Raw genomic sequence first — 12,915 nt, forward strand, 5'->3', positions numbered from 1 at the left:
GCACGACTCTACAAGAGGTCAATGATTGCACTCCACATAGATATTATGTTAATCTTCCTATAAACAAATCTAAATGTAAGACAGAATTTGGACAACAAACTGATGAACACCAAATTTCGAAGATTAAACTCAAAATGTGTGATAGGCTTCACATGGCCAAATGATTAAAGGTAAAGAGTACCAAACTTAGAGGAAATAAATATCCCCAAAAGGGGGGAAAATAGTACCCCCATAAAAATAGAACCTCCTAATATTTCTCTATTTTCTTTTCACCTAAAAGATATATCAAACGGCGTGTTTCTACATAGAATCGTTAAAAGGTATAACCCGCGTAAGTATCCAGAATCCCGGAAAACTTTCCTGTAGAATTTTGTAGAAACAGACGCGATGCGGTTTATTGATAAACTGCTTCAAGCAAAATATGGTTTCTCATAACCATCTCTGAGAGGTGGTTATTGCCATGTTAATCCGTTTAACTTTTCTGTAAAAACACACGGCAAAATAGCGTATCGTGTCTGGCGGAAGTGCTTAATCCCGGAAGTGCAATTTCGCAGTACATAAATTTGCACATTCTGGCCTTTTCGATCTCGCCAGCTGATCGTGCAACACGTATACCTGCTACATTGAGTGAGATCTACCACAAATTTTGAAAATTTTCCTAAGAAGATGCAATTTTGGACATATGTACAATGCAACGTGAGGTTATAGGTTGATTTTTCCGATTTCCGCCGTATTTGCAACGCGAAAAGCGAGTTAATCAGATTATTCGGTTTGTAGAAGCAGGTTGGTTTAAAAGCGATAAGGTTTTTCGAGTCCGGAAAAGATAAATCGTTTTTAATGATTTTCTGTAGAAACATGCCAAAAGTTTATCATAAATACATTAAAGATACATAAAGAAATAAATAATATCTATATCAAAAATAGAATATATAGAATAATAGAATGATAAAGAATATATCATGAAAATAGAAAAAAAACAAGAAAAATAGCGACATCTTTTTTAAATATTTTGCAAATCATATAGAAAATAATTCTTAGTAGCACATCTATTTTTTAACTATTTCCCATAGTTCAAATATACAAGATTCCCACTTATTTCTTTGTTGTCTATTTTTGTTGTGTTGAATCAGATGAATAACTCAACTATGTGTGAGAAATAATATAATTTTTGTCTTACACAGTATATCAGTAGTCAATCGTAATTTTTTACAACCTACATTGTAGCTTGGACAAAATTTGAATTCATATAATACAAAAAAATATATAAATTGGGATCTTGTATATTCATGAGGACTTGCAGAGAACAGTTTTACCAAAAAATAACAACTTTAATTCGTCATAATTTCGTTAATCCTCATTCAATTTTGATGAAATTTTCAGTGTTTTTTTTTGTCGGATGTACTCTTTGAATTTAAATCACATAACTTTCAGTCTAGAGTACCTAGCCCTTCAATCAAATGGGTTGGACGACCGGTTACATTTTACATATAACATAGTTATAAGGAGAATGAAGGGGACCATAGAAAGAAAGCATGAGGAAAGGGGAGATTTAGGTAGGAAGAGAATTAATCAGAAAAGCATAATGTTGACAATTTCGTTAAAATCTGATAACAAAGTCTTTGATTTGAAGGTTTAGCAACATTTTGGGAAAAATTACTGGAATGTGCACATGATCGTCAGGAATATGTGTTAGGCTTATGTTATAAAATGAAATCATAATAATTTCATATTTTCGTACACATGTGTATGATATGTCCCACGTAGCATAAAATGATTTCAAGCAATGCATGTGTTTACATTAAATAAATCTTCACTCCACTTTTTAGTTCTTGGAGGTCAAAATGTGAATAAACATGACTTCTTGTTATAAAATACAAAAGAACAAGTGGGGGTATGACATCAGCTTGTTAACTGTGGGTGCGTCGTAGTCTAGTGGTTCTGACTCTCACCTTTCAACAGAGTGTCGTGGGTTTGAATCCTAGCAATGGTGTTTTCCTTCAGCAACACATTTATCCACTGTGCTGCACTCGACCAAGGTGAAGTGAATGCGTACCCGGCAAGATTAATTTCTTGCAGCTGTAATAAGGAATATGGGATGAAAACAATGCAAAGGACAGTATGTCAGCTACGGGTTCAAAACATCAATGCTTGTCGTGCGTGCAAGCTTTCTTGAGAAATTGATATATTTTTCTAAAATATCGAGAAATTTGCATAATACACTACCCTTCAATTGAATAGTACCAATTAACAAATATCAACAAAACATTTTGTACAATATGATAAAGAAATTCATGTTTAACCATAGATTAGCAGAAAATAACCTGTTATATTTATGGGAGGTTGCCCAAATGATGACAAATACCATACCACATGCATACCTGGGGCCAAAGTGTCCAACCCCCCCCCCCCGCCAGCATATTGATTTTTTTCCAGGGGGGGGGGTGTTAGAAAGGACGTGTAATCCTATAAACGGGGATGACATTTGGTCTTTTTCAGTATTTTTACCATTCCTCACAAGTTTTTTTTTCAGCTATGCCACTGCAGGAGTACAATCTGTTTTATTTAATGAAGCTTTGCAATTTTTTCCACTGAAGTGAATTCTTACACAATTACCTTTCACAAACTCCAGTTGTTTTCTTGTAAACGGTTTTCTGTGTTCAACACCTGTAGTTTCCTTCCCAGATAATCCTGGACCATCTACATTATCATCCAGTGTATCCGTCGTCCAATCTTAAATGAAATAAATTTCAATTTGAGTGTTGGAAAATATGCATGTGCAGATAAAACAAAAATATAATACTAATATAGTAAAACTTTCTTTAAGCTCCAAAATGCAATGATTCACTCATATACAGCATCATGATAATTTTTATTTTAACATATGCAGCAAATTCACTTGAAAATATGTTTGAAATTGATGTCACAGAAATAAAATTCCCCCACCAAAGATTTTCTGTGTGTGCATGCTGGAAATATATAGATCAATATAACACAGTTACTCTGCTGCGTAACATGTTTTGATCAGCAATCATGTAGGTATGCAAGAGAAAATTATCTAATAGAAAAAGAATGATCTGAAGTCATATTTCCAGAGCAGCAGTTTTCAAAAGGTAGGCCTAATCAATTAATTGATAACATTCAATATGATTTTCTTTTCTTGGTATTGACAATCACAGTAAAGGATCCAGATGGGCACAATTGACCTGTGCCCCCCCCCCCCTTGAGTAATAGTCATTCAATGGCCCGAATTCAAAAAGGTGGTTTTGAAAACCCCGGTTGAGTCCATGTTTTATGGAGATTTCCTGTATAAATTACGCTTATTTACAGCGTATATCAAAATATGTCCAATGCTGATGCGCGCTTTTGTCACAGTGCGCCAAATTGACGCCTGTTGCCGTGGTTATCCACGCTATTTCAATCACGAGTCCACTGTTTTGAATTAATGAGTCCACTCTTCAAACAGTGGACTCATGAATAAAATAGCGTATCTAACCATGGTAACAGGCGTCAATTTGGCGCACTGCGACAAAAGCGCGCATCAGAATTGGACATTTTTCATACACGCGCCAGATACGTGCTAAATTAAGCGTAATTTATACAGGAAATCTGCATACACCATGGACTCAACCGTGGGTTTTCAAAACCACCTTTGTGAATTCGGGCCAATGTGTTTAATGTAAATATGGCGTCTTTACACAAGTGTTTCCCTCCTTTTGAAAGTTACAGCAAATATTTCTAACGGAAATATATACCGTGTTTACACTTAATCGGCTTTTTCATAGCGTGTAAAACACGATTAACTTGCATCGGCTCGCGGTTCAGAATCAGGAACTTGCACCACCAAAGTAGTAGGTTCAGAACTGCGAGCCGATGCAGAATCGGCTTTTTTACTACGTGTAAACAGAAAGCCGATTCTGCATCGGCAATTGGTGCGCATTTCATTTACTTTACCATTGTGACATAATTGTAAACGCACGGATCCAGCGTTGTCTGTATTATGACGTATATTATTGGTGAGCGTATCAATTGAGGTTTTTGACACGCGAGCCGATTCTGCACCGCAAGCTGTAACAGCGTGTAAATGCAGTGCAAGATAAACCAAAAGCCGATTCTGCATCGGCTTTTGGTTCTGAACCAAAAGCCGATCAAGTGTAAACACGGTAATTGTCTCATACACAAGTAAAGATCTCTTTTTTTGTGCTTGTTCAAGTTTCCTGGGAAAATGTGCCCCCCCCCCTTGAGAAATCCAGGATCCGTCCCTGGACAATCATATGCCAGTGGGTGAATTCTAGACATTATTTTGGGCAAGTTTTTGATCAGTAAATAAATAAACACAGATAAAAAGTGATCACAGGACAAACTTAATTTAAAAAAATATAATTAACAAAATTTTCCACCAGAAATTGTCTACACACATTTTGAGGTCAATACACAGTATGCCCATTTTTCCAAACATCACGATCGGGAACGGCGGTATTTTGGCTCCATTCCCGATGTTATCGTAATGGTGGGAGCCATGCCGGGGTGGAATTCAGAGACCAGTGAGTTGGGGGGAATTTCCCCAGGCCAAGCCAGTCCGGGTTGAGAGCCAAAACAGCGAAGATCAGAAGCTGTTATGTCTCCGAAAAATACAAAATAAACACCAAGATAATGTGACCATTTACCACTATTCATGAACCAAGCTCATCTATTTTCTCGAATAATCTAACTTAATTTATCCTTTACATGAATTTCAGCCACTTTGAGCAGTGGAAACAGCATTAATTTAGCTTTGATCTCGACGTTTTAGTTAAAATTCTTAGTCAGATTTTGCCAAACGAACGCAGAGGGCAGCAACACTGTTGACTTCGTGTTTGCGCGTTGTAATCGCAAACTTCAGCAAATATCCAAATAAATATACGGTGGAGTGAGACCCTAAATCTGATAACTCGAATGATGAAATCATGGTGGAAGCCGGAATAAAGATGTTCCTGATGCTCAGTGAATTGATTCGGACAAATATTTGGGTTAAATTAGTTCGCTAACATCGCAGGGTACGAAAGTGCATTAGGGATTAGCGGGCCCAGGTTTTTCTTAGGGCTGCAGCAGCGGTGTTGAGCGGTGGCTCCGAGTTCCGGGCCGATCCAGGACCCAGAATTTTTTTTGCTAAATCTTCCGGTCCGGGCTCAAGCCAGGTTATCTTTGCGGGCCCCAACATTAAACATAACGTTATCGTTCAAATTCTCAGTCAGACATCACTTTGCTTGGCTCTGCCATTATTTATAAGAACTGAAGTTAGCGACCAAAAGATTTGCCTGCGGCAGTTTGCATGATTTGGTTACGAACTTCAGTCCATATAAAAATTACGGCAAAGCAACGCATGAGGATTCACACAATGACGTAGAGATCGAAGCCGATATACAGCTGTTCCCGATATTCGGAAAAGCGGTGGGCATATGGACATTCAAATGCAATTCAGACTTGATATGACATTTGAGAACAACATTTGGTGGTGAATTTTGCTCAAAGTTGGTCGGTGAGAAATTAGTGCCCAATCCCACGGAAAAATCCCAAGGAAAAAATTCAGAAATTGTGATTTTAGTCAGCTGGCATGGCTGAGTTCAGATTAGTATAGGCCCTTTTTTTTGGGGGGGGGTATACATTTACATATACATGTAAACTACGAATTTTGTTTACAAACGTCAAAAACTATGCCAATTTTTATATTTGAACAAATTATATCGTATTCATATGTAATAAATATTCTAAAAAACCTTAGGCCTAACCAAGAAGAAAATATCACATAACTCACTAATACCAAAATCCCGCCATGTTTTCAGAACACTTCTTGATTTATCATGGAATATTTCTCTGCCTCAATTTCTAAAATATGTTAATTCCAAACAGTTGTAGGTTTTCTCTGAATAATTATTGCAGTCTCTCTAGAGAAATTGAATAGGAATCGTTTGTCACTCTCTCCAGTCACAGTTCCGCACACAAAGTGCACATTTTACCATTGAAATTGCATGTGCAATAAGTGGTGCGTAGCTTTTTAGGGCCTGCGTAGCCTTTAAGGCTTTACTTTATGTTTTAAAATTTAGGACACCTTACCATGTTTCACCTGAATACTACCATGTCCATGTCATCTTAATTTACCAACATTATCTACCAACAACAACAAATTATAGGCCTCATTCCAGAGCAATAAGGTTTCCATTTCAGTGAAACAATGTCAATGTTGTGCAGTAACCAATGGCCTAATTGACACTTTGACAGTCAATGTCATGACAGTACTGCACTGTACAGCATTAATTTAACAAGTCATTCATTCATAAATTCATACCGGTATTCAGAGATGGTTTTGTAAAACATTGACAATAGATATCAGGCCATACGAGCGAATTACTACTCAATGACAATGCTCGGCTCAGCTCACCTCAGCCAATACAATTACAAAGCATATTAACGCACCCCATAATCCATTTCGCCAGAGACAGGCGTGTCCCGGCCCGCGCCAACGGGGCAGTGGCGGTACGGTGGCAGTGAAACCCCGTGGCAGTACAACGACATCTAACAGTAACACTAACAGTAACATTCTAGAAAATCAGGCCGAGCCACTAACTACGAAAACAATATCAAAGAAAATTGTTATCTAACTTACTGTTTAGCGTATTCTGCGAATGAATTTGAAGTCGTTGTCCGAATCTGACCTGTGTTCCTTTAGTTTATGATGAATTATAGACGGACTTCTGAACAGCAAGACAGTGGTTGATCGGGTTCTTTTTTCAAATATTGCAATTGGCGGTTACATGCGTACGTGCGCGCGCGCGCGCGTGCGAGAACAACACTTACATACCGTACATAGAGCGAGCTAGCTAGCAGCGCAGCCAACACATCCCGATATTGGGGGGGGGGGGGTAAATCAAGACCAAATCAGGGGGAGGGGGCTTCTTAGCCAAGATACATCCCGATATGGGGGAGGAGTGAATTGCATGTAAGACCAAATCAGGGGTGTCTTTTTCTTGATTGGTTCTGGGTTGGCAATTAACCATGCAGTCGATTTTTGCCACTGCTTATCCTTTGAAAGGATATGAAAAAAATCATTTTGCTCAATTTTTTTCTGTTCTATAATTCCATGTCTTTCTTTTTTTCTTTCCATTGTCTTTTTTTCTTTTTCCTTTTTTTTTCTGTTCAGTCTTTCTTCTTTTCTTTGTCTTAGTCTTTTTCTTTTCTTTTTTTAAATTTATTTTTCTGTTTTTCGATATATATATTTTTTACTTATTTCTTTTTTCCTTTTCTCTCTTTGTTTAATTTCGCTTTTGTTTTTATTGCAATTGAGAATTTCGTTCATAGATTTTTTTCTGTTACATATTGTACTAGCCTGGCGGCAGGGAATTTTGATACTGGGGGGGGGGGGGCAAGACAATAACAGACAAATCATTTCAATTAAGCAAGTAATGACCGGCCTAGAATAGCTCTCCTCTTTATAAACACCATCCATGAGTGAGAAAAAATAATTAAAACACAATTTGTAAAGAAAAAAAAAGAGGAACGTTTTATGATCAAAAGCAGTAGTAGCGATATATAAATTGGCCGGGAGGGGGCTTTGGTCGTTGCAGACCAAAATCAGGGTTTGCCGATGGGAATTTCAATAGGGGTTGGGGGAGGAAGACAACCAACAGTGAATTCATTTTAAGCAAAATAATGACCTATGGGACATTGCAAGAAACTTGCAATTGAACGCAAGTCAATTTCAAACTCCAAAATCAATTGAAAGTCTTACTTTTCATTGCAAACTTGCAACTGATTTATTGTTTCTTCCATCAATAAATCTATAAATTGGTTTACTTTAGATGAAATTAGTCTATCACTTGTAAATTTGCAACCGAATTTTGGGATTGACTGCAAATATTTTCTTGCAACACCCCATAGCTCTCTTTATAAAAAGTGGCCATAATTAAATAAGAAAATTAATTTAAAAATAGAACAAAACTTTCAAGAAGGGGGGGGGGGCGTTACATAAAAAAACTGTATACCGTACAGATAGGAGAGGTGGTGTGCCGTTCAAATTATACCAAGAAACAAAAAGAGAAAAGAAAGGATGGTGAAATGTATAATTTTCTATTTAGTACGATACACATCTTGTTCATGCTCTTTAAAACTTGCATGTTTTAATTTCAAGATTTTTACGGTAAATGATGATTATATTCTTCCCTTTCGGTCCGTTGATATTAAGGTACAATAAAAACCCTTTTTATCAAATAAGATTTCATTGACTCCTTTTATGTTTGCACTCAATGCATCAGATATAAATTTAGAAGGTAATATGTACAATTGTAAAATATAACAAATTAATGATATTGTATTTTAAGCACTGGTTCAATAATATTTAAACACATATAGGCCTTTTACTTAATAAAGACAAATACAATTTAAAAGAATGCAACAGACCATGTTTGCCATCATGAGCGAATGGGCCTGATTTGGGGAAGCTGCTCGCATAAAAGTCACAACTCAAAATTTTTAATAATTCTAATTTTTAATCTTTGATCTTTTTTTTCTTTAAATCTTCAGAATTATGTTATTGGGTAATGCAATTGGGCATACCATTCACCATTAACATAAATATCATTCATTAGGCACACACCACTAAGCCACAACTGCGTTACAATTATCCAACAACTATCCATTAATTATACCACTATATAGGCACATACTACTGAGACACCATATTGGGCATATGGTATACCATTGATACAAATCATACCATTACACATATACCACTGAGACTATTGGATATCACTGAGACACCATTGGGTATATGGTATACCATTCACCATACCAATCATATCATTATAGAGGCACATACTACTGAGACACCATTGAATACCACTGCACTGAGACACCATTGGTATATGGTATACCATTCATCATACCAATCATACCATTAGAGCCACATATACTACTGAGAGTCTGAGACACCATTGTATACCACTGAGACACCATTGGGTATGGTATACCATTCATCATACCAATCATACCATTAGAGGCACATACTACTGAGACACCATTGTATACCACTGAGACACCATTGGTATATGGTATACCATTCACCATACAAATCATACCATTAGAGGCACATACTACTGATACACCATTGAATACCACTGAGACACCGTTGGGTGTATGGTATACCATTCATCATACCAATCATACCATTAGAGGCACATACTACTGAGACACCATTGTATACCACTGAGACACCATTGGGTATGGTATACCATTCATCATACCAATCATACCATTAGACACATACCACTGAGACACCATTGGGTATATGGTATACCATTTACCATTAAATAAACTACCACTTACCATTAAGAACTTACCATTGAAACACCACTTAAATACCATTCGCGTACCATTTACCATTCAGATCACCATTCAACTACCATAAACTACCACTTACCATTAAAAACTTACCATTGAAACACCACTTAAATACCATTCGCGTACCATTTACCATTCAGATCACCATTCAACTACCATTCGCCACCATTCAAATACCATTGGCGATTTTTATAAGGGTGGATAGGCTAAAAAACTGAGGACCATCCAGTTTTCACCCTGTTTTGTCATATGTCCATGGATGTTTGGTGTAATCTAGTATATATACATGTACAACCTTATCTTGAGAGACATTGTACTCTCACCCTTATCCACATTACATAGCTCCCACCACCACCACATACATAAACACACACACAGTCTTGTAATTTGTCAATTGGGGACTCACTTATCATTGATTGCCAAAGTGGGGACACGTGTTGGCGGTCTCATGCACTAAACAATTTGAATTTTATCCACTGACAAGCTCATTTTCGGACATACGTTTGCTCTTACCTTTTCAAAATAATTGTTTTTTTGTACATGATCATTTATTTGAAAAAAATGTCGTGGTGGATTTGTCATGGTTTTTTTAAATAGTTTTGTTTGAGGGACTCAAATGAAAATTTAATTGTGTTTATTGTCTTTTATTATGGTATATGAATATAGAAATAAAAAAAGATCAAGGTGATATCTTTTTTCTCAGCATACATGTGTAACTCTTGTCTTACTGTTTGTATTCAGTGAAAGAACTTTGTCTTCGCAGAATGAATGGTAATGATAATAATTCATTTAATTGTCACGTATTCTTCTTTTTTTTTCTCCATCTGTAGCAATGCAATGTGATGGCTGTGCCGAGTATGATCCTTGTATCCCAGTCTGCTCCATCTGTGGGCACGAGGGGAGATGGGATGAGAATGGAGAATGCCCTGACACATGTGTTGAGGGGTGCAAATGCCCCGATGGACAGTACTACCATGACGGGGAATGCGTGGACGCCTGCCCTACCACTACGCCGCCCGTCACCACCCCTTATATCACCACGACACCACCATGGGTATCTACCACAGGACCCCCCACCACAGGACCCCCCACCTCTGGTCCCCCCACCACTGGTCCCCACACTCATACCCATACCCACACCTCAACCCAAATCACCACCGTAGAAACAACCTCGGAGACTACCACTTCAACCACAACTGTACCATCAACCACCAAACCTTCATTTACTTTTCCACCATACACTCCGCCGTACAACACATGTAAGTGTCCTTCACGTATGGAGGGAAGTACTTAACACTTTCTCCCAATCTTCTAATGACTGTTCTAAGCAATGGCATGATGAGCATAAAGTTTTGAGGGGGTTGGGCATGGTATCCCAGGTGTTTTGATAATTGAATGGTGTGAAATAGCTTAGCAACAGTTTGTTTACAACATTCAATGGATTATAGGATGATAATTAGGCAGAAGACTGTTTCCTGCATGAATGAAAATAGCTCAAAAAGATAAAATTCTGTCTGAGCTAGCAAATTGCCAATGTAAAAAGCGATGCCATTGCGTAACTCACATTTTGACTTATGATATTATAAGCTTTGTCAATGTAATTAATTTGTCGTTGCAACTTTAATAACTTGAGAGTTGGAGTGTGTAGTGTTTATTATTACCCGTATCAGACATCTGAGCTGGTCATTTACAAAACCGTATTGCCCTAGATTTTCTGAATATCGGGGATGGGATAGGTATATTGTTTGTATTTTGCTCGGTCTCTATGCGCTTATTGACTTTGAATGAAGATACGATGCAAAATATAACTTTGTATTTTCCCTGGTCTCACATTCGGGCATTTGAGGATGCACGGAAAGAGATATGCTTCATAATGATGCGCACAGCAACAATATAAGTCATAATAAAGACAACACTGGATTTGGGCGCTGGATGTGCATCCGACGTCCCTAGTGACGCGGTTTATAATTACAAGTACATCATAATGGTAAAGTGCAGAGCCTGGCCCCTGACATAAACATGACACAGTAGAACCATATTATTGAAAGAATATCTAAATTTTTATGATTTTTGCTCTTGATGTCTGATTTGGATGATAATTGAAATATTGACTGGCTCTTCTTTTGGGGAACATCAAATATATAATATATTGTCCTTAGAAGAACCATATTGCCCTCATCCAAAGACTCGGGCCAATATGATCCTTTTGTGGGCAATATTTTTTTTCTCTTTTCCTCTTCCTTGAGGATTTATTGTTTCAAAATATTTATATCTTAAGAGTCTAATGATATCATATTTATAACAGGAATTACAATATATCAATAATTTTCTTGACCTCTAATACACAAAATTGTTTAGATCCGTAATGATTTAAATAAAACTTCAAATATGAAACAAATTCCGTGATCAATCTCTTATTGCTATGATTTAGATTTTGAAGGTTGCATTTTACATAATGATTATAAACTACAAACTGTGCAACATCGATCATCAAATTAATAAGATCAAATTTTGTGGGCAATATACATTATTTGCTTTTCCCCTCAAGGCCACTCAATATTATATAATTAATAATTTATTTTAATTTCATTTTGTTTTATCTCCATATCCAACACAATATAACTTAAGGTACACAGTAGCACTGTATAATGTAAAAATCGAAACATAATGAATGACAGTACTGTAAATAATCAATGTAAAGTGTAAACAGGATATTTTTAGAAACAGGTTGGGTGTAGTGTAGAAGGGACTGCCGAAAAGCAGTATCTTGGCTAGATCTTCCACTACATGTAGGTAGTGATATAGTCATAACTGCTCTCATTTGCCCCACTCACCCACCCAGTTGTAAACGTGTACTGGATATGATTAAGCATGTTGAGTACTAGTTACATAGGTAAATTGCATCTCAGCAATGACTGGGCTAATGTCTAAGCATCTTATTCGTCATGAGGTGATGGATGCAAGTAGCCATTGTTATTATCACCATTTACTATTGCATGGTAGGCCTACTTTAAATCAATCCGATATTCTTGAGTTTTAGTAGAAAGGGTTAGTACCTATGTACAGTATGATCTCAAAGTGCGGTCTAAGGTATTGTCTTGAGTGAACATAATGTGAAGGGAACACCGGGTTTGACATGGTTTAGTGTATTATTATTGAGAGCAATTATGGTAAAGAGATCCTATGAATGACACAGCTTCAATCAAGGGGTTTATACTTAATGGACAGAATGCTTTCATTTATAACATATGTTTCTGCTTGAATTCTCTTGAAGGTTATTGCCATGGTTACGGTGATCCTCACTACTCAGACTTTAATGGGAACGAATTTGACCATCAAGGTAACTGTACGTACATACTGAGTCAAGACACCTCTCACTCCCCCCCACTATACACCGTGCTTATCCACAATGTAGAGTGCAAGCGATTCCCTGGGACAACTTGCCCAAAAGAACTTACGGTCATCTATGGCAACTTCATCATTAAACTCCTGTCTGCATTTTACTACGATGGGGTAAGTTTTTTTTACATCCATTGAAGAAAGAGA

The 12,915-nt window shown here is 37.1% G+C and overlaps 1 protein-coding gene and 1 long non-coding RNA gene across 2 annotated transcripts in view; one reads left to right on the top strand and one right to left on the bottom strand.

The window, feature by feature from the left end:
• The window catches only part of LOC129263760 (mucin-5AC-like), a 133,989-nt gene that overhangs the window by 27,279 nt on the left and 93,795 nt on the right, over positions 1 to 12,915 (top strand). Inside the window, exons 21-22 of the mRNA XM_064097751.1 lie at positions 10,200 to 10,628; positions 12,644 to 12,882. Coding sequence (XP_063953821.1) covers positions 10,200 to 10,628; positions 12,644 to 12,882 — 668 coding nt within the window. The remainder of the gene's footprint in view (positions 1 to 10,199; positions 10,629 to 12,643; positions 12,883 to 12,915) is intronic.
• LOC135153591 (uncharacterized) lies at positions 975 to 6,777 on the bottom strand. Its single transcript, XR_010293071.1, has 3 exons — positions 6,641 to 6,777; positions 2,614 to 2,730; positions 975 to 2,076 (listed from the first exon to the last, which is right to left on the bottom strand). It is a non-coding gene; the product is annotated as an uncharacterized LOC135153591 (long non-coding RNA).

This window comes from Lytechinus pictus, chromosome 1 (assembly GCF_037042905.1).
Source record: "Lytechinus pictus isolate F3 Inbred chromosome 1, Lp3.0, whole genome shotgun sequence".
NCBI classification, from domain to species: Eukaryota; Metazoa; Echinodermata; class Echinoidea; order Temnopleuroida; family Toxopneustidae; genus Lytechinus; species Lytechinus pictus.